Raw genomic sequence first — 20,386 nt, forward strand, 5'->3', positions numbered from 1 at the left:
TAAATAATAGGGGGCCGAGGAGTGATCCTTGTGGTGCACCACAATTTATGTTTTCCAGGTGTGATTCGCACCCATTAACAAAAACGTATTGAGTTCTGTTAGTTAAGTAATTCCTGTACCACTCCAAGGCCTTTCCTCTAATACCGTAATAAGCGAGTTTATATAAAAGAATATCATGATCTATAGTGTCAAAGGCCTTGGAGAAGTCCAGGAATATTCCAACAGTGTGAAGGGATTTATCAATAGCTTTGATGACTTTATCGACGAGTGTAATCATAGCGTGAGTTGTTGCGTGTTTTTCACGGAAGCCATATTGGAATTCGTTGAGAATATTGCATTCGTGAATGAATTTAATCGTTCGAGTATATACAGTTCTTTCTAATATTTTTGAAAATGAAGTCAATAATGATATGGGTCTATAGTTACCCATATCTCGGGTGTCTCCTTTTTTAAATATAGGTATGACCTTGGATTTTTTCATTTGTGAGGGGACGATACCACATGTTATTGATAGATTGAATATGTGTGTTATTGGTGTCACAATTTCTGAGATGACGTGTTTTAGAATTTTATTCGTGATTCCATCAAAACCTGGGCTTTTTTGAGAGTTTAAGTTATTTACAATGTCTATGATCTCGAATTCTAGTATTGGGGCAAAAAATATTGTTTTGGGGTTGGGATCTTCCAGAAAACTGGAAAATACTTTTCCTGAGGGTTCGATATCTTTGGCAAGATTGGGACCAATATTTACAAAGTAATCATTCAAGCTTTGAGCAATCTCATTTACGTCTGTTATAATAGTGTCATGTGTATTGATTTTATGAATGTGTGTTTTATCAGTGTTTTTGTTGAGCACACGATTGATTATTTTCCATGTACTTTTGATATCAAATTTATTTTTTTCAAATTGGTTAGAGAAATATGTTTTCTTAGCATGTCGTAGAGTACATGTAAGACTGTTTTTATACCGTTTGTATTTGTGTCCATTGTGTATAGATGGATTTGCTTTGTATTTATAAAAAAGTATGTTTTTCTTGTTAATACAGCGTAATAGAGATAATAGTTATCCAAGGCTGACGAGGTGCCTTTTTATATTGTTTAGTGTGAGTAGTGCGTGTGATAGGTATATCTCTGTTATACAAGGCCATAAAAGAATCCATGAACAACTCAGAAGCTTCTTGAGGATCTAGACATTCCAAGACATTAGACCAGTCCAAAAGTCGTAAGCTATTTTTTAATTTATTCATATTTTCTTGGGTTACTTTGCGAGATCCTGCTGTGTATTGTGAGGTACCATTTTTGTGAAAAGAGATATGTGAGAAAACCGGGAAGTGATCGCTTATGTCTGACAATAATATTCCTGACGTACATTGTCCATCTAGATTACTGAAAATATTATCTATGAGTGTTGCAGATGTGTTGGTTATTCTGGTTGGTTTATTGATTAGTGGGATGTAGGAGTGTGAGTACATGCAGTCTAAAAAATCCTGGCAGAGCGAGCTTTCTTCTGCATTGAGCAGGTTTATGTTAAAATCCCCCATAATAAGACAGTGTTTATTTCTTAGAATGTTAGAGGACAATATGGTTTGTAAAGATGTAATAAAGTCAAAATGAGGACATCCCGGAGGGCGATAAACAGTACCGATAATAATATTTTTATTTTCAGATGTGGTTATTTCTACAAAAAGACTTTCAAATGATGGATGCATTATATTCAGGTCATGTAATATCGTGGCATTTAAGTTTCTTTTAATATACATAGCTACGCCTCCACCAGTTTTATCTTTTCTATTGTTATTTAAGAGTTGAAAGCCCCCCAGGTTATGAATTGGATGGGGTTCATTCCGCAACCAAGTTTCGCTCAATCCTATCACAGATAAGTTTAGTTGAGTGTTTTCGAACATGGTTCGAAGGTTAGCTAGAATTTCACTTTTTTAATTTCTCAAACAAAAAAAGAGCCTAAATGAGTTCCTAGCATATTGTTATCAGTAGTCATTCACTTTAATATGAAATAATTTGATTTTATTATTATCTGATTAACTCTATATACAGGTACATGTGCAGCTGTTTGCATACTCGTTAACATTCATGAGTCACATGACCAGAGGTTTTAGAGGTGTAAGATTCTGTTCACAAAATCTTTGATTTTTGCACTTAAACCAATACTTTCAAAATAAATCAAGCAAAACACAATTGTATACATTACATCAAACCTTGTTTGAGAGAAGACTGCTTCTCAAATAAAAGAAGAGGTATACCCAATTTCAAAAATCCTCATATTTGGAGGATCCAAGATATTTCACTTCCAAGCACTATACCATGCATGGCAACCTGAGCGTTAGCCACGATTAAACGATAAACAACAGCTGTGATAAGGAAACTATTAAAGAGAATAAAGATGATGGCATGTGCTGGTAAACAGAGTTTGCATGCAAAAATAAAGAAAGAAAGAAAAAAGAACAAAAAGAAAGGTAAAGAAGGAAAAGTAAGAGGAAAGGAGAAAAGAAATGTAAGAGAGAGAGGTTCAGAAAAATGAAATTTATGCCACTATTTTCACACTTTTAATTGTTCCTTTACATGGACATACAGACATGTTTTGCACTCATAAGTACTATGGAAGTGTTTGGTATATATTCTTATCGCGAATTCAACAACCTGCAAAAATGTTGGGACCCCGCGATTCGCTAAAAATTCTGTAAACAAAAATAACAGCTCTTATAGTAAAAGAAAGTGCGTTGGTGTGGCATAATGCATCGCAAAGTTATCGGTTATAACAAGCCTTACAAGAAACCTATTTTTGGGAAGGTAGAGCTAGGCCAAGAGCATTAGGTTTAACATGGAAATTTTTGGTAACAAGCTGATTTTTTTCAGGATAGGTCCAGAAATATGTCTAGAATAACATACTAAAAGTCCTCATATATCCTCCTTGAGGGTTTTCCGTAATCCAAGATGGCGTCCAAAATAGCCACCATTCACAGAAAATGGACATAACCCACTCATCATCCACCCTAGACATCAAATTTTGGTGCATATTTCATGGTTTAAAGGTGTAAAAAGAGCTATTAATACAAGGTTAGAGTGAACATAAGCAGACCAGTATACCTAAAAATCCAAGATGGCGTCTAAAATGGCCGCCAAAGCCTAAAAATCCATAATTCATCGATTACTAATGTTAGTATCTTTAATTTTGTTTCTATTTAGTGGTACATTTGGACAAGTTTATACAAGGATAGTCAGTGGTCAAGTATGTCCAAAAATCCAAGATTGCTTCCAAAAATGGGGTCTAAAATGGTTGCTATTACTTACAAATGGACATAGTACATTTAATATCTGCTTGAGATTATGATTGTGGTATCTAAACCATGATTTAAAGGGTCAAATATTACATTAGGAAAAGTTAAAAGGACAGTCAGTGGTCCAGTATGTCCAAGAATCGAAGACGGCTTCTAAAAATGGAGTTTAAAATGGCCGTTTCTACATACTAATGGACATTGTTCATTTAATATCTGCCTGGCAGATATGATTTTGGTGTGTAAATCATCATGATGGTTTATAGAGCCAAATAATGTATTGACACAAGATACAAGGACAGCCAGTGGTCCAGTATGTCCAAAAATCCAAGATGGCTTCCAAAAATAAAATCTTGATTGACTGATGTGACTGAAAAAAATGACAATTTTTTTTAAAATCCACCTGAGAGATATGATTGTGGTGTCTATACTATGTTTTCAACGGTCAAATAATATTTTTTTTTTGACTGTTAACAATGATATATGCAGTTGTCCATTTTGCCTAAAAATCCCAGATGGCTTCCAAAACGGCGTCTTAATAACTCCCATCATTTGAAAATAGTGTTAATTCATACAATATCCACCTGTGAGGAATAATTGCGGTTTTTAACGCTTAAATGCATTGGGGAAAACTGATATTATGGCTTATGGTTTCAGGAGCAGGTAACAGCAGGCATTTTTCAATAATTTTACCCCCTTGGATTTTTGCACATAATGACAAGCTGAATATCCTTGTTACTTGTCCTATATTTGCCAATTCACTTCTCACAGGTGGATATAAAGTATGACCGTTTTTTAAGTGATGGGAGTTACACGCCATTTTGGAAGCCCTCTTGGATTTTAATGCAAAATGGACGATTCTTTCTGTATGATTGGCTGATGATGAATTTGTTACTGAAATTCAGCATTTGTTACTATAACAACTCTGGATGAAACAGGAGTCTCCTTCTCTACAACTCCTCTCGCCGACTCAAGCCAGCCTTCTCTCAGCTACTCAAGCCTCTCTCACCTCTCCAGCTCAACCAGTTTTCGACTTAAGCCACCCATCCTTTTAAGGGCTACACTCATTTCCCAAACATACTCTACTTTATGACCTCCACTTGCCTGTCCATTTCACTCCTACCTCTATCCTCTATTATCTCAGTCCTTTTTAGGACTTTACACATGGTGTACCGTAAACCACATCTATGATTTTTGATACCACCATGTAAACCTTCAAACATCATATGATATAGAGATGATCAGAAATTTTCCTTTGGCTATTGTGAAATATCAATGTTTATATAATTTTCAGTTTCTGTGCATGTTGTACTAACAGTTGTACTAAAACCAATAGGCATTCACATGTCCTTTTGCTAATTTATGTACTCGAGCTATGTATTTAATATTTTTGGGGGAGGGCAGTTCACCGTTTACCCCTACCCTATTTGTGCTGGACATTCATTTTACATGCATATTATTTTCATTGATTACAGGTGCTATGGCAATGTTCAAAGCAGCCAATAAGCTTCAGATCAGTCAGAAGTATGGTCCAGAACAAGCCAAGATTTCTGTAGTACCCGCCCAGGCAGATGACACAGAGAATAATGAGTTTCAAAGCGATGAGCAGAGAAGTTCTTTGGCTGTTACCTATGAGATGCATGCCAAAGACCATGCAGGCTCTTCTCAACATGATGATGGACAAGATGCCGGAGTCCCCATGGAAGATCAATGGGAAGCAAAAGCAGAAGAAGCACATCATAGGATTGATAAGGAAGATGGAGGGAGTGAAGTTGGAGATGAAAATAGGAAAAAAACCCTTGGAAGCAAATCCATCACTTCTGGAAGGAGCATGAGTGCTAAGGAAGGGCGTGTCAGGTTTAATATTCCATCACAGCGGGCCCAGTCAGCTGCACCAAGGTTAGCAGGAGGGGGCGTTAGAGCAGGTCTGCTTCATCCTTCAGGATTAGATAATGATGCCTTTTCGATGCTTTCTTCTGTTGACAGAACAAACTCAGAAGATGAGCTTGCAGATATTCCTGAATCAAGACTGAGTGTGTTTGATGACACTGACTTCAATGACAGCCCCACCCCTCCAAATACAAACTTTTCTGTCTCAATAATATCAAAGGCAAGTACAAGACAATCAAGCCTTCCAGAATCTCGTATGTGCTCTGGTCTTTCGAGGTTTGAGATGGATTCTCCTTTCTGTCCGATGAGGTTACCCTTCTCCCCATTGACTGCCCCTTCACCTCTTAGTGACAGATTCCTGGATGAGGAAGGACAAGGACTGCTTGCTATGGAGCGTGGTAATGTGGTAGATGATGTAGATAGTATCATTGATGTGGCCCCTGTCAACTACAACAGAGCTATCCCTTTCAGTGCACCACCTGAAGGGCGCAGGGCAAGACCAAATACAGCAGAACGTAAGTTTAAATATTTCCCTTCTTAATCAAAGGTTAAGTTTTTGAAATGACAGCATAACTTAGAAAGTATATGGACCTAGTTCATGACACTTTGACATAAGGTTAATCAAGTATTACTGAACATCCTTTCTGAGGTTTAGGTCACATGACCAATGGTCAAAGGTCATTTAGGGTCAATGAACTGTTGAGGGAGTCAATATCAAAATCTTAACCTAAGGTTAAGTTTTTGAAATGTCATCATAACTTAAAAAGTGTATGGACCTAGTTTATGAAACTTGGCCATAAGATTAGTCAAATATTATTTAAGATCTTGCCTCAGTTTCAAGTCACATGACCAAGGTCGAAGGTCATTTAGGGCAATGAACTTTGGCCAAGTTGGGGGTATTTTTTCAATTACCATCATAACTTTGAAAGTTTATGGATCTGATTCATAAAACCTAGACATGAAAGTAATCAAGTATCACTGAACATCCTGTTTCAGGTCACATGACTAAGGTCAAAGGTCATTTAGGGTCAACAAACTTTGGTAATGTTGGGGGTATTTGTGGAATTGTCATAACTAATGCAGGCGAGACTGCCAGAGGCGTTCCACTTGTTTGTATTAAGACAAAAACAAATGTGTTTTCCATGTTTTTTTAAGCTGCATCAAATATAAATAATTTTTTTCTCATGAACAGGAAGGAGAGAAGAGCAAAGACCTCAGACAGCTGGAGCTGACCCCCATGTGACCTTTCAAAATGAGGTATGTTTCCAAGGTTTTAAGGCCTGTTCTCACTGACCGATGGACACAAAACGTATTCTTAAAGGACACAGCAGTTAAGCAAAATTTCGGGAGTGGCTCCATCCATTTTCATCCGCTCTAGAAATTGATAAAATTTATAGCGAAAAAGTTTGTGAAAACATAACGGAAAAGAAAGGACATGGGTAGGTAGTATGTAGCGGGGATTTCAAACGGATGTTCATCGGAAGCCTAGCGGCTGGAAGTGGATGACAGCTCCGAAAGGGTTGCCAGGGTTTTTGAATTCTTTATATATGAGATCCATACGCTTACATCCTTTCTATTTCCGTGCTAGTTATAATGTATAGACGTTCCCTGTACCTTATCTTTCCTCCCTCTTTCCGTTGTTCAGCTGCAGTGGATGTGAGTTGCGAGGAAGCCCAAAGGATGCAAAGAGGACACAGCGGATGTTTAATAGACATGGGAGTGGGACGTTTGTTGCTCGTATATGTTGCGGATTTACATTGTACACGGCGGAAAGTACGTCTGTTTTCAATTTTTGTGCAGCTCAAAACTTTTTGTGCAGATGAAATCACAGTGGACGGACGCTCGATATTTAGAGCGTATGAAACACATACGCAATGAGTACACAACGGACGCATAACGTTTTCCAACGGATGGCAAGATTTTTTAAACGTTTTATATCCCCTTTGCATCCATAATTGCAGTGGGACCGGGCCTTAAAATCATGTGCTTATTATAATAAATGCAAGTTGCATGTTCAATCATTTCATTTCCATCAGACGTTCAAGAGAAGACAAAGTCATCACCTTCATGATCATTAGCAGACCATACTGATATACTACAGTTTTAATGAAGGGTCATTATAAATAGCAATATGATGTTATTCTCATTTCTTTCATGGGTCAAATCTCATGTTGTAAAATAAAGAAGACTCACAAAAACTTGTTTTCAAATTTCTTTTCTAGGATTTTGGAAGCATGACAGAAGAGCAGTTTCAAAAGCACTTGGACGTTGTCAGGTGGGTGAAACCTTTTTTGCTACTAACATTCTTGTTGTTTAATGTATGTCTTGATATATTGATAGCATGGTTGGAAGTTGCAATTGCTGGCTAAAGTTTTATGGTGAATGTGTGGTATTCCTGAGGCAAGCACCATCAAAGATATCTGATTGCTTTGTATCTAATAAAAAATAAATGAGACACTTCTTTTTCTTGTTGTTTTTGTTGTTCCATATGTCTTTGAGTACATGCACATGAAGAGCTTGGTTCCAAAAGGTTACCACTTTTGTTGAAAATTGATATCAAACAGACTATTTTCCTAGTAGGAACCTGTAATCAAAACAGTTTCATCCTGAATATTGAGAGCAAACCCATGATTAAATCACACACACACACTCTTTTGTATTGCTATTCCATATTTGATTGTACAAGAAACAAGTGCATTTTAAGTATAAATAAGATTGATTTTGTACCTTTCTTGAACAGGTCTCCTTACATGTAGAGTTTCAGTTTGATTCAACTCAATTTGTTTCAAGTTATTAGTCAATGATATACAATATATACATTGAAATGTTTCCTCTTGTGGCTTTTAATTGTAAGAAATTATCATAAAAATTGCTTACATTGACAAACCTAGGAATAAAACAATTGCACTCATGGACTTGACAAATATTGAGGCATTATGTAGTGCATACGGATACAACAAGATTACATAATAATCAGGTAAATCATGAAGTGAATAAAGGTATTTGATCCCAGGCTGTTTCATGTGCAAGGTTACTTGATGATCCTATGGTTTGGTAAGATTACAGTCGGTAGTCTCATTACCAAGTGACATGGTTTTTAATCCAAGTCAATTTTTCTAGTATACTTTGAGAGAGACAATGAACTCTTTGAACTCTGAATAGCCAATAACTCTCTTAACCATACATGATTGTATTATATTGTTTAGTATATCAACAGTAGGGTATTGCATAAAAAGTCCCGTAAGTGCTACTTGTGTTGAATCTTTATTTCAAACAGCACGCCCACTGATCTCAGTGGCTATTTGAAAAATGATGGTCTTCAACTGGACAAGAATTGGACAGACAGAATGATCCAGCGGTGAGTCAAATCAACTATTTGATTTTATTCTTGTCTTTGAGGCAAGCCCTGTCAACAACTGTAGTAATAATAAGATAGATTTATAGAGGGCAGGAATGATTCACTTAGTATACAGTGTGACCTCTCTTATCCTTTCACTTATTTCCCCTTTGGTTCGATGATTGATTGATTTGAGCTTCAACTTAGAACTTATATTATTTTCTACCCCTGAACTTATAATTTTTCAACCTATTGAAAATGAAGTAGAGATTCAAAATGAATTGAACAGAACCCAAGGAAGTCTGGTGGTGCACTCATTTAATCTCTTGGCTGTAGTTAAAGGACAAGTCCACCCCCACAAAAAGTTGTGATTTGAAAAAAAAAAAATATATAACACTGAAAATTTCATCAAAATCGGATGTAAAATAAGAAAGTTATGACATTTTAAAGTTTTGCTTAACTTCACAAAACAGTTATATGCATATCCTGGTTGGTATGCAAATGAGGAGACTGATGACGTCATCCACTCACTATTTATTTTGTATTTTATTATATGAAATAGGGAATATTCTATTTTTCTCCTCATTGTCAAGTGAAACAACAATTAATTCCTCCCTGAACATGTGGAATGAGCATTGTTTAATACAATATGATTCAGTCAAGTTGGTCCTCATTGTCGAATCTATGAAATATGAAATATTGTATAATTCAAACAATAAAAAACAAAAGAAATAGTGAGTGAGGGACATCCACTTCTCATTTGAGTTGTGCATATCACCTTTTGTGAAAAATAAGCAAAACTTTAAAGTGTCATAACTTTCTTATTTTACATCCGATTTTGATGAAATTTTCAGTGTTTTGCGAGTTTGATTTTTCTCTTTTTATTCAAATCAACATTTTTCTGGGGTGGACTTGACCTTTAAGCTACAACTTAGAACTTATATTATTTTCTACCCCTGAACTTATAAATTGTTCAACCTAGTGAAACTGAAGTAGAGACGCAAAATGAATTGAACAGAACCCAAAGAAGTTTGGTAGTGCACTCATTTCTCAGAATTTTCTTCAAACTCAGAATGATATGCAATTTACATAATTTATCTAAATTAGAAATAGCAACCAATAAAACTAAAGATAATGGAAGGATCAAACTAAAATGTAAGAACCCAATTCATAAGATAAACCAATAAGGAATGAGATGAAGATGATAAAGGATGTCTGGGTGATTATGTAATAATGGAAATAGAAACTAAAGAGTCAGGTGAGGGATGGAATGAATGGAACACCTGAAGAGAGAATAGAGAAGGAATGAAGATGACAAGAAAATCAGAGGAAAAACATTCAGAGTAGAATGAATGAATGAATGACAACTGAATATCATTAAACTCAAATAACCTAAGTTCAGACTGCAAGGGTAATGCTGAAAAGAAATGCAAATGAACTCAAGTCTAGAGGGAAGAAAAATGTAAAACAGCTGAAGAAAACACAAGTCAAAGCAAATAAACAAAATGGGAAAATGACAAAATAACCATCTTACAATATTATTACCCATATCAGACATCTGAGCTGGTAATTTACTAAACCGTATTGCCCTAGATTTCATAAATATCGGTTAGGTCTCACATCCGAGCATCTTAGGACGCGTAACAGAGATACGCGTCATATTGATCCACGCAGCACAATATATGCCATAATTACAAACAAGATGAGACAAAGACTGGGTACATATGTCACAATGGTAAAGCTTAGAGACACTGGCCCGTATTCTGAAGTCGGGTTTAACTTAAACTCAGGTTTAAAGTTGTGGTTTAAGTATGGACAGCCAATTGTTACATAATCACTAACAGTAGAAATATCATACTTCAGCTCATTCGGCTCTCAAATCATTCATAATTGTGTAGGGAGTATAAATAGATGATTGTCTTCACCATCAATGAATCAGGAAAGAGCACAGTAAACATAAGAAACATACAACTTAATAAAAATTTTGATACTTTTGGCTTCCCATACTTAAACCACAACTTTAAACCTGAGTTTAAGTTAAACCTGACTTCAGAATACGGGCCACTGCCTGCTCAACATGAAAAAATAGAATCACATTCTGAAAGGATAACATTTTTCACGATTTTGCTCGAGATGTCTGATTTGGATAATGTTAAAAATATTGACTGGCTTGTCTTTGAGGAAACATCAAATATATTGCCCTTAAAAGAACCATATTGCCCTTGTCTAAAAACTTGGGCCAATATGATTCTATTGCAGGTAATATATTTGATGTTCCCCTCAAGGCAAGTCAATAATATATAAATAGTCACTGCACTTTCTAAAGATATGATTGTTAGAATAGTAATATACATTATATTTCATGTCTTCCCTCCCTCCCTCTCTCTCTCTCTCTCTCATGACATGATACAATGGCTCAGGTTGCATTACCCATTCAAAGAACCCTTTGTTCTTGTCAGTTCTAATATCTTGTATGTTTTCATACTATATAGACATCAATTCTTAAAGATGCAAAAAGATCAAAGAGCAAAGAGTGCTGCTGATAGACGTCAGCTCCTGGAGCTTAGACAACGTCAGAGACGAAAGGCACTTCTAGGTCACCGTCATTGTTCTTCCAGTCTCTCTCCAAACCACCAAAGTGGTAAGTTTCGTCATGTTGATCTAAACAGAGAATAACAACGACTAAAATTTCATCATTTTCAAAATCTTTAATCAAAATTATGATAAGGACATGTATCAATGTGCTACTTATGTTAGATTAAGTGGGTGCGTCGTGGTCTAGTGGTTCTGACTCTCGCCTTTGAAACATAGGGTCGTGTGTTCGAATCGTAGCCATGGCGTATTTTCCTTCAGCAAGAAATTTATCCACACTGTGCTGCACTCGACCCAGGTGAGGTGAATGGGTACCCGGCAGGAGTAATTCCTTGCATGCACTGAGCGCCGGTGATGGTAGCTCGAGCTAAAGCCGGGGTAATAATAGCAGCGCTTTGTATCCTCTGGCAAAAAGCGCTTTATAAATCCAACTATTATTATTATTATTATTATATTTTCATCATTTATGTATTATATTTATATTGTTAAATATTATATTTACACAAATTACTTTGTTAAAATGGAGCAGTCTTATCAAAATGGAAAAAGGTACTTTTTACAGATCTTTTGATCTTTAAATAAGTGACCTTGTTTTGTACCTCTCTTGCAGAATTTGTTTTTGTTGCTGTGTTTATGTGTGTATAGAGTGAGTGTGAGAGGGAGAGAGAGGTTTTAAAACTTGATGGATTTAGTTTATTTTCCTTGCACATTCTTCAGTTGAAAATCTATCAACTTTGGCTTGTGATACTTAAATGTTATTTGTACCTCGTTATTTACCCACATTGTACTGTACTCAACCCTGGTGAGGTGGTACCCTGCTGGATTGATTCTTTGAATGCACTGAGCACTGGAAGGCAGCTCGTGCTAAAGCCGGGGTAATAATAATGCTTTAGAATGCATCATTTCTAGATATATAGCACAATATGAAATTTTTTAGAGTCTGTTTGCCCGCTGCAGAGATTGAGTGAATCAGGATTGAAAGATGACAAATACCAAGTTTCCTAGCATACATGAACATGTAGGCCACTATTGACAAGGCCTCAGTATATCTCACATTTAAGCAAAAAAAATTAAGTGAAGACATGTCTCTTTAATACACTTAATCTTTTTATGAGAAATTTGCAATTCAGCTCATGAATATGTAATATTTTAATTTTTGGATTATATCCTCTGTGTACTTTTCAGAAGGGCGAGAGTAGACATTACTTTTAATACAACATGATATCATATGCAAACTGAATATTATCTGATTTATCTCTGCATGTATTGATATTTTTATTGTTATCGTTGAATGAGCTTTCATAAGTGTTTCCCATTTGTTAAATTGCATTATATTGCAAGTACTTGGAGAAGATAAATTTCTGTTTCAGGTATCTTTTTAGTCGTATCAGGACAACTACCCCCTGGACAATCACCCCCCCGGACAACTACCCCCCGGACAATTACCCCCCGAGGACAATTACCCCCCGGACAATTACCCCCCGGACAATTACCCCGAGGACAACTACCCCCCGAAGACAATTACCCCCCGGAAAACTACCCCCCGGACAATTACCCCTCCCCTCCTCTCCGGCATCGATGTTAGAATCAAGCGGGGTCCACTGTAAGTCTTGGCCGGTGACACAGGTTTTCGAAATATTTTCTACTTCACCTTATCTTAATAACTTTCTCTTTCCTTTTCTCTTTTATATTTCCCTTTCTCTCTCATTTTTTTTTCTTTTTCCTTTTTTTTTTACTTCAGAGCTTGCGCCTCCAAACCTCCCATTTGGTTACGCACATATGCATCAGATAATATGTAAAGCGTCCCTCATACTACCTTTTATTTTCAAGTTTTCATAGAACAATTGAACATTCATGAAAGGACACGATTACACATAATAATCACAAATGCTGAATATCTCTGATTCAAACTGATCTGATTTTTCTTATTGATTTTGGGTTTAATTTCAAGAAAAAGAAATCAGGAAAATAGATAAAACGTTCAAAAGACACATTCATAGGTAGAAATAATGAAAGTCGATAACGCAACCATCAACACTAACACTGACAAGTATAAAACTGCTATTTAAAACAATTCAACAAACAAGAAGCTAAGAATTATGAAACAATTGGTGCTCATTCCAGATTAAAACGTGACTTTATAACGTAATACAGTAAGTTTAATAACTTTAAAGCAAAGATATACACACAAGAATACCATGTAATTTTACCATTAAGGGTGAAAGTAATTAGAAGGAAATTAAGTACTAACTTGCAAACGATATGACATAATCAAATACAGTGTTTTACATACAAATGGACAATCATAATAGTGTTAAGCATATACAATTTGTTTATAGTATCGAACACTTATTAAAAAAATACAGGTCTTGTCAATTTGAAGAAGAAATTATTATCTTAATTTCCCCGAACAAATACTCTCATGAATGGGTTAACAAAGAAACTATATTATAAAAAAAAAATACAAACACCAAACATACAACAACGAGCTAGACAGATTCAACTGCGTCCTCTGCATCTGTGACGTTTGACCAACGTCATCCTGATTTTGAATTGTATATACAATGGTTCAATGCATATAATAGGCAATATAATATGATACGAGGTCAGCATATAGATTTTCGTAAGTTGATATCTGCGATTACTGATCCTTGAACTAATGTACTCCGATCTCTTATCATGACTTTTTTTTAAGGTGACGCATACCATCCTAAACATTTAAGTTTACGTTACGAATTATTCTTGATGCTTGAAATCTACCCTACATAAGAGTAGGCGATTGACAGGAAGTTCAAGAAATATGATAACGAAATCAGAATCTCGAATTACATGTAAAGGCTACTTGACCTTGGCATCTTGACGTTAGACCTGTGTACGTAAAATACATTCAGATATTCTTCTTGTTGGGAATAGATAATTTCGCAAACTATCACTTAAACATTTTGTTCTAAAACTTGATATATAACAAATAAGCATAACACCAGGAATTTCACAATCGGACACTGCGTCCCTGAAGTCTGACCACGTACTTTAACCCGTGCCTTGCACTGGCGCTTGTTCCTTCTTAGCTCGCACTCGAATGATTAATATCCATCAGCAAGGTCTTTTTGTTTAACATACAGAAACCCATCCAAGAGGAGCTTCCTCCCACCCCTTTCCGTCTGCACCCACTCCATCCTTGCAAATAGTGACGGACTCATGTACCAAATCAATGGTGGGTCGTATGGTTTGCATAGAAGTCTCCCAATTCCCTTTTATTTTGCCATTGATTAAGTAGAGCATTCTCATAAAAGAAATCAACACTACATATATTTCGCGCGCGCCAGATAATTATGATAATACCTCTGTTCAAACACAAAACAGTTAAACCAAAACCTAATAATAAGGCAAACTGTTATGTAGGATTTGCGCTGTGTCGATTATTGTTACAAAAGAAGTTCAAACCCCAGTAGGATGTTATAAGCTGGAATATTCTTTATTCAGCGTTTAAAAAACAATAACAACAAATACAACAACAACAACAAAATCCATTGTATCACTTTATACCTTCTTAATATAGTTTTACAATTTCATTCAAATCTCTTGTTCTTTACCCCTCTATTTTAGCACGCCTGAACGCACGGGAAGTAGCGGTTATTTGAGCTGCGCGATATTTACATTGGAATGTAAAAGCTCCAATCACATCTTCCGGCGGCCCACATGGCGAGCTGAGAATAAGAAATTGTGCTGGTCATACGAAGATTGCCAAAACAAATGATCTTATGCTACGGTGACATAACAATAATGATCGTACGAATGATGCGTTCGTATGAGTTCTGGATTTCGTAAAGATTTGCAGATGAAGCTGACTATTTACGGCTTCTTACAGCGGTGATGGTTTGATTCCAAGATACTCGAGAATAAAATAATTGTCCTCAGGGGTAATTGTCCAGGTGGTAAATGTGCGGGGGGTAATTGTCCTCAGGGGTAGTTGTCCAGGGGGTAGTTGTCCGGGGGGTAATTGTCCGGGGGGTAGTTGTCCAGGGGGTAGTTGTCCGGGGGGTAATTGTCCGGGGGGTAATTGTCCGGGGGGTAGTTGTCCGGTGGGTAGTTGTCCGGGGGGTAATTGTCCGGGGGGTAATTGTCCTCGGGGGGTAGTTGTCTACAGGGGGTAATTGTCCTCGGGGGGGGGGGGTAATTGTCCGGGGGTAGTTGTCCGGGGGGTGATTGTCCAGGGGGTAGTTGTCCTAGAACCCTTTTTAGTCTACACAATATACATGAAATTGTGAGGCATCATGCTCCTACAGTGTACATGGTTGCATCTCAAAATCCTTCCCAAATAGATACATGTACATCTCAATTCAAATTTTCTTTAATAGAAAGAAAGATTCATAAAATGTTATTTCAAGGAAAAGCTCTTTCGGATTGAATAATCAGCTACATGTGTTTTGATGTCTATACAGAATGAAAAGAATGAAGAAATGACAATGACTGTCCATGTGAATGTGTAATCAATGTCACTTTTAATTGCAGTTTTCAAAGGGCTTTGTACTTGCAAAGGACACAAATTTTATGTAAAAATTGTCAACATCCATCATTTGCATTTAAGGCAGCCAGTGTGCACAAGGATGCATTGCAGATTGTTCTAGGTAGCTGATTTTAAATGTTGAAACTAGTTACGAATGAAAAGCAACACCAACAAATGGTTTGCAAAAATTCACTACCCCGTGCACTTTGTAAATTGAATCGAGTTATTTGCATCCGTAATGCAAAACATTTATTGACCCATTATCTCTTGAATTATTTGAAATTGTCTAAGTAGATTTGCATTTTATCGGGAGACTTACAACTGATTTGGGGACTTGCGTTCAATTTGCTATCATTGTAAGATTCTTGCAATGCCCCATTGGTCTTTTTTTTATATTCTGACTGCCAATCATAGCTCAGGACTTCTGATTTTGCCATTTGTTCACTCTTGCATTTTGCGCTGAAGAGTGCAGTTTAAAAAAGATTTCTGCACGTCTATACTCCGCTGTTTTTTTTTCTGTTCTAGAAAATCTTTTACAATCTGATACAATTGTGAGATCAAAGAGGAGCATGAGGGCAAAGAGTGCACCAGCAAATCCAGCAAGGCACCTATCATCTCAATCACGTGACACACATTCAGCACTTGATCAATGGAAGCAGGCATCTTTCAGCAGAAATACGACTCAGCAGCCATCGAGCGGAAGACTAGGGTCTGCATCCACCCAACACCAGCAAGCGTTTGATCCCTATAGCTGCTGCACTGATCAAAGGATAGACCATACAAGAATTGACAGGACATTATCGGGCAGTCCCACTGGACTTGATAGGGCAGGTTGGAATCAGAGATCATCGAGCCCTGGTGGTCGTCAAAGCTCTTTGGGTAAAGGGGAACAACACTCTCTCTTTCACGATGGTCACCCTGAACCTAGGCAAAGTACCTGCGAGCAGAATGATCAAAAGCGTGAGCATAGCAAAACAAGATTAGACCTTGCTGCTGAAAAACCATACAGGTCAGTTAAAACCTATGTAACACCAAAATACATATTCAGCTTTGAATGTGTCTACTGACTTTGCCTTATGCAGAACTGCTTAGGAAATGTATACAACTAAACCAGTTTTTGTAATGAGGATAGGAAAAATGTGTCTATGTAGACAGCCGATGTCTGTTGTGAAAAGTTGGAATGAATCTTCTGATAAATTTGTCTCATTCAAATTGAATTTTATATCTTAAGCACAAGTTAAGTTTATTCATAATCTTAATAAATTAGCAAGGGTTGGAAAAGGCAGCATACCAGGATCTGTCCAGTGGGATCAGACTCCAATGAAGTTTTCCCATTCAGGTGGACTGATGAAACAAATGGCAGCAGCAAAATCAATGCAAGTGAATTCTGTGCAATTTCAGTGATAGTTAATTTTAGGTTTGATTGAAACAATTATGTGTTCTTTTCTTTATTCTGAAGTACTTCTATATTTGTGTACATTTCAAGATTCCTCATGGGATTGTATATCTGGTATTGTAAGATTTCAGTGATACATTTTCATTATTGAAAACAAATATGATTTGCCTGTTTTTTGTCTAAATCAGATGCAATGGATAAATCCTAGTAATTGATTTGTATGGTAATGTGGTATAATTTGTATTTTCAAAAGGTTTCGCTTCAACAGTTCTAAGTCAAATTCAACCAAAAGCAGAGATGAGGTTCCTGATGATGTAGTTACTCGTGATTCCTCCAGTAACCATCTTGTAGTTAAAAAGAAACAATCTGCGAAATCCATCCCAAGCAAACCAAGGTCAGTTTACCGTTCCATAAGTTTTGTTTCATGAAATCTATTTATAAAGTTCCATAAAACCTTGTTGATAACTTCCGTGTACCAAACCAATTTGATATAATATAAATGATTTTTTTTTAATTACATCAGCTAGACTGGATTACATTTTGATTGACATTGTAATATTGAGACATGTTTTGTCTCGCCTTCGTGGCAGAGCAAGACTATAGGTGTAGCTTTTCCATTGCCAGCAGCAGCAGCATCACCAATATCAAATATTACAGAACCACGCAATTCCCAAACCATAGGGGAAGAATGTCTTGCTTTGCTATGCCTTATTTACAGTAGTTTTGATACAAGAACAATACATGCATATACTATAAGTGACATGATTTATTGCTCTGGATTTCATATTTTGTGCTCTGATTTATAAGTAAATGTATCAGCTGAACATGAAAAATCAATTACAAGTAGTAGAAGCCTAAAAGGGTGTTTCATAAGTGAGGTTGATCAAACTTAACCAAGGTTAAGGTTTTGAATGTTTAAGATTTTGAAAGAATATGCCCCTAGCACATAAAGTTTTTAGGAGTTATTACTCATGGCAGCTATAGAAATGTGATGTGATAGAAATGCTTTTGTCAGAGATACTTCGACCAGTCAAAGATTTACCCTTATTTTTCTTTTCACTGCAGTATGGGCAATGTCAGATTATCATGATTGTGGTATGAATAAAACATATTCATGCTGCTGACAAAAGAATGAGGAGAGAAAGTTTTGTTGGAAATGTATTAATTTACTATACTTTCCTACATAAGTATAATCCAATAAATTTATAAATTACAAGAAAGCTCATAAAACACTCTTCAAGTTTGCTATGTAACCTTTCCATTCAAAGTGTTCAGATGTTCAAAATAATGTATAGGAACATGTTAACCATACAAACCAGGACACATTGAACAATTATATACAGCTGCCAGAGGAGGTAGTTGGAACTATGCTTATATGCTTAAAGCCGGGGTAATAATAATAGCAGGGCCCGCTGGGAGAATAGTTTTCGGAACTGAAGCGGCATCCCTGGGTAAATATACCTGTATTATTATTATTATTATTATTATATAGTTGTATGAAAAGTATCATTCATAATTTTATAGTATACTGTACATGTGGGTACATTAAAAGCACATAAATGGTATTTTTTATTGTATGGCTCTTATTCTCCTCTTATTATTATTAATACTATTGTACATAATTTTGATATACCTTTCTTTTTCTTTCAACCTCTTCAGGCGATATGTGCTGGTCCACCAGCCGGGCACCAAACTGGGAGTATTGGTACCCTCAATCCTTGAAGAACAGCTACTAGCCAAGCGGTTTCCAAAAATGCACAAGCGATGGCAACGGGTCGCTCCTCCCCCTGAAGATGAAATAAATGGGTCTCCTCCTCCACCACAACGAAAGAATTCTTTGAATCCATCCTATGTCAATCCATTGCCAACCAATCATGGCTCAAGCCCAACAATGATGTGAAAGCTACAAGATGTTTGTTTGTGTGTGTCCTTGTTCCTGAAACAGCTGAAATACAGTGCCTTTTCTGATGATATAACAATAGACTTCAATTTGCTTCTCCATGATTGTGATTGTATTGCAAATAGTACATTCTTAGCTTTTAGAATATGAGAAAGACAAATAAGTTACTAAAAGTTGCACACTGTTCAATCTCAGTGAAACTTCCAGCAGCCTGTATCTTATTTAACTTTTCAAATTCAAGTTTTGATAGATTGAAGTTAGAATTACTCTTTGAGATAAGCTAATTTCATATTTTTGTTTTAATTTATGAAGACCAAATAGCTCTTAAGCTATTTACAATGAACCTTCCCTGGTGACTTTTTGTTGGTTTTCAGGTGGCTGGTAACAGAAGTTCTTTTCTAAATCATCCCTAGATATATCCGTTTGTGTTTCTATTCCTTGAAACTTTAATAAAGAATGTATCGGTAATAAGTGTATACATGTACATGTTTTTAGATAAAAATTGAACCAAATATAGGCCGTGAATTTTGATATTCCGAGGGCAAGGCCACTTTATAGCACAAATGGGGAAAATTAAAAGGGGCATTGAAAGTTTAAAGGCTAATGAAATGACATTTAGGGTAGTTAACAGGACATCTTCAGCTTGGCTACTGGTGGCCTTGTGGACTATTGAGTTGTAATATTTGATTGGTAAATGGGACAAATACGTCTAGTCTCTTGCTGTATTGAATTTGATAATGTAAACGAGACCAACAGAATTTGTCATTTAAAGCATTTTTTAGGCCCCCTTGTATAAGACAAACTTGTTTGTCTTTGGTTTTGTCTGTAGTATTATGAAGAAATAATCTCGGATTTTCTTTTCAAGTGTGTGTTTTATATAATGTACAGTTCTTGTGTGTGAATGATGGCCTATAAAATGTAATTGATATAGGTTTAATTTTGTTTTTTAGATTGATAGATACATTTCTTGGGCTATGATGGGCTATTTAGAATGAGTGCAATCCATCCAATATAACAAGCCTATGATGTTTGCTTGTGCAAATTTTAATGTAAATAATATATTTTTCAAAAGACACATGATTATTTTATTGTTGGGTGAATTGAAATTTAACAAATTGCATAATGTAAATTCTTCAAAATATTTAGGGATTATCTGGTAGGAAAAGAGGCTGTATATATATTTAAAAAATGTATTCTGTTTTTAATCCTTTTTCAGGTTGAAAATAAATTATTGTATTTATTAGCAAAAGAATATTTGAGTCATGAACATGATTTCTTATATATTTATTAATTTTTTTGCTTTGCTTTGAATGAAACATCAGATGACAATACAATGCCCCAAAGGATAGTTACTCCCCTCGAGAAACCTGGATAATACACTAATCATAAAAACCGTACCTAAAGGAGGGAAATATAGGGATTTTTTTACCCATAAACATGGTGGTCCAAATTTGCCAGGTGCATGGGGTAAGGT

At 36.1% G+C, this 20,386-nt stretch overlaps 1 protein-coding gene across 1 annotated transcript in view; it reads left to right on the top strand.

Moving 5' to 3' along the window:
* The window catches only part of LOC129257363 (uncharacterized), a 73,224-nt gene extending 53,060 nt beyond the window's left edge, over positions 1-20,164 (top strand). Inside the window, exons 28-35 of the mRNA XM_064096919.1 lie at positions 4,766-5,695; positions 6,373-6,437; positions 7,403-7,455; positions 8,458-8,538; positions 11,010-11,158; positions 16,142-16,625; positions 17,266-17,406; positions 18,672-20,164. Coding sequence (XP_063952989.1) covers positions 4,766-5,695; positions 6,373-6,437; positions 7,403-7,455; positions 8,458-8,538; positions 11,010-11,158; positions 16,142-16,625; positions 17,266-17,406; positions 18,672-18,912 — 2,144 coding nt within the window. The 3' untranslated portion in view covers positions 18,913-20,164. The remainder of the gene's footprint in view (positions 1-4,765; positions 5,696-6,372; positions 6,438-7,402; positions 7,456-8,457; positions 8,539-11,009; positions 11,159-16,141; positions 16,626-17,265; positions 17,407-18,671) is intronic.
* The last annotated feature ends 222 nt before the right edge of the window (positions 20,165-20,386 follow it).

Source organism: Lytechinus pictus, chromosome 3 (genome assembly GCF_037042905.1).
Source record: "Lytechinus pictus isolate F3 Inbred chromosome 3, Lp3.0, whole genome shotgun sequence".
Classification (NCBI taxonomy): Eukaryota; Metazoa; Echinodermata; class Echinoidea; order Temnopleuroida; family Toxopneustidae; genus Lytechinus; species Lytechinus pictus.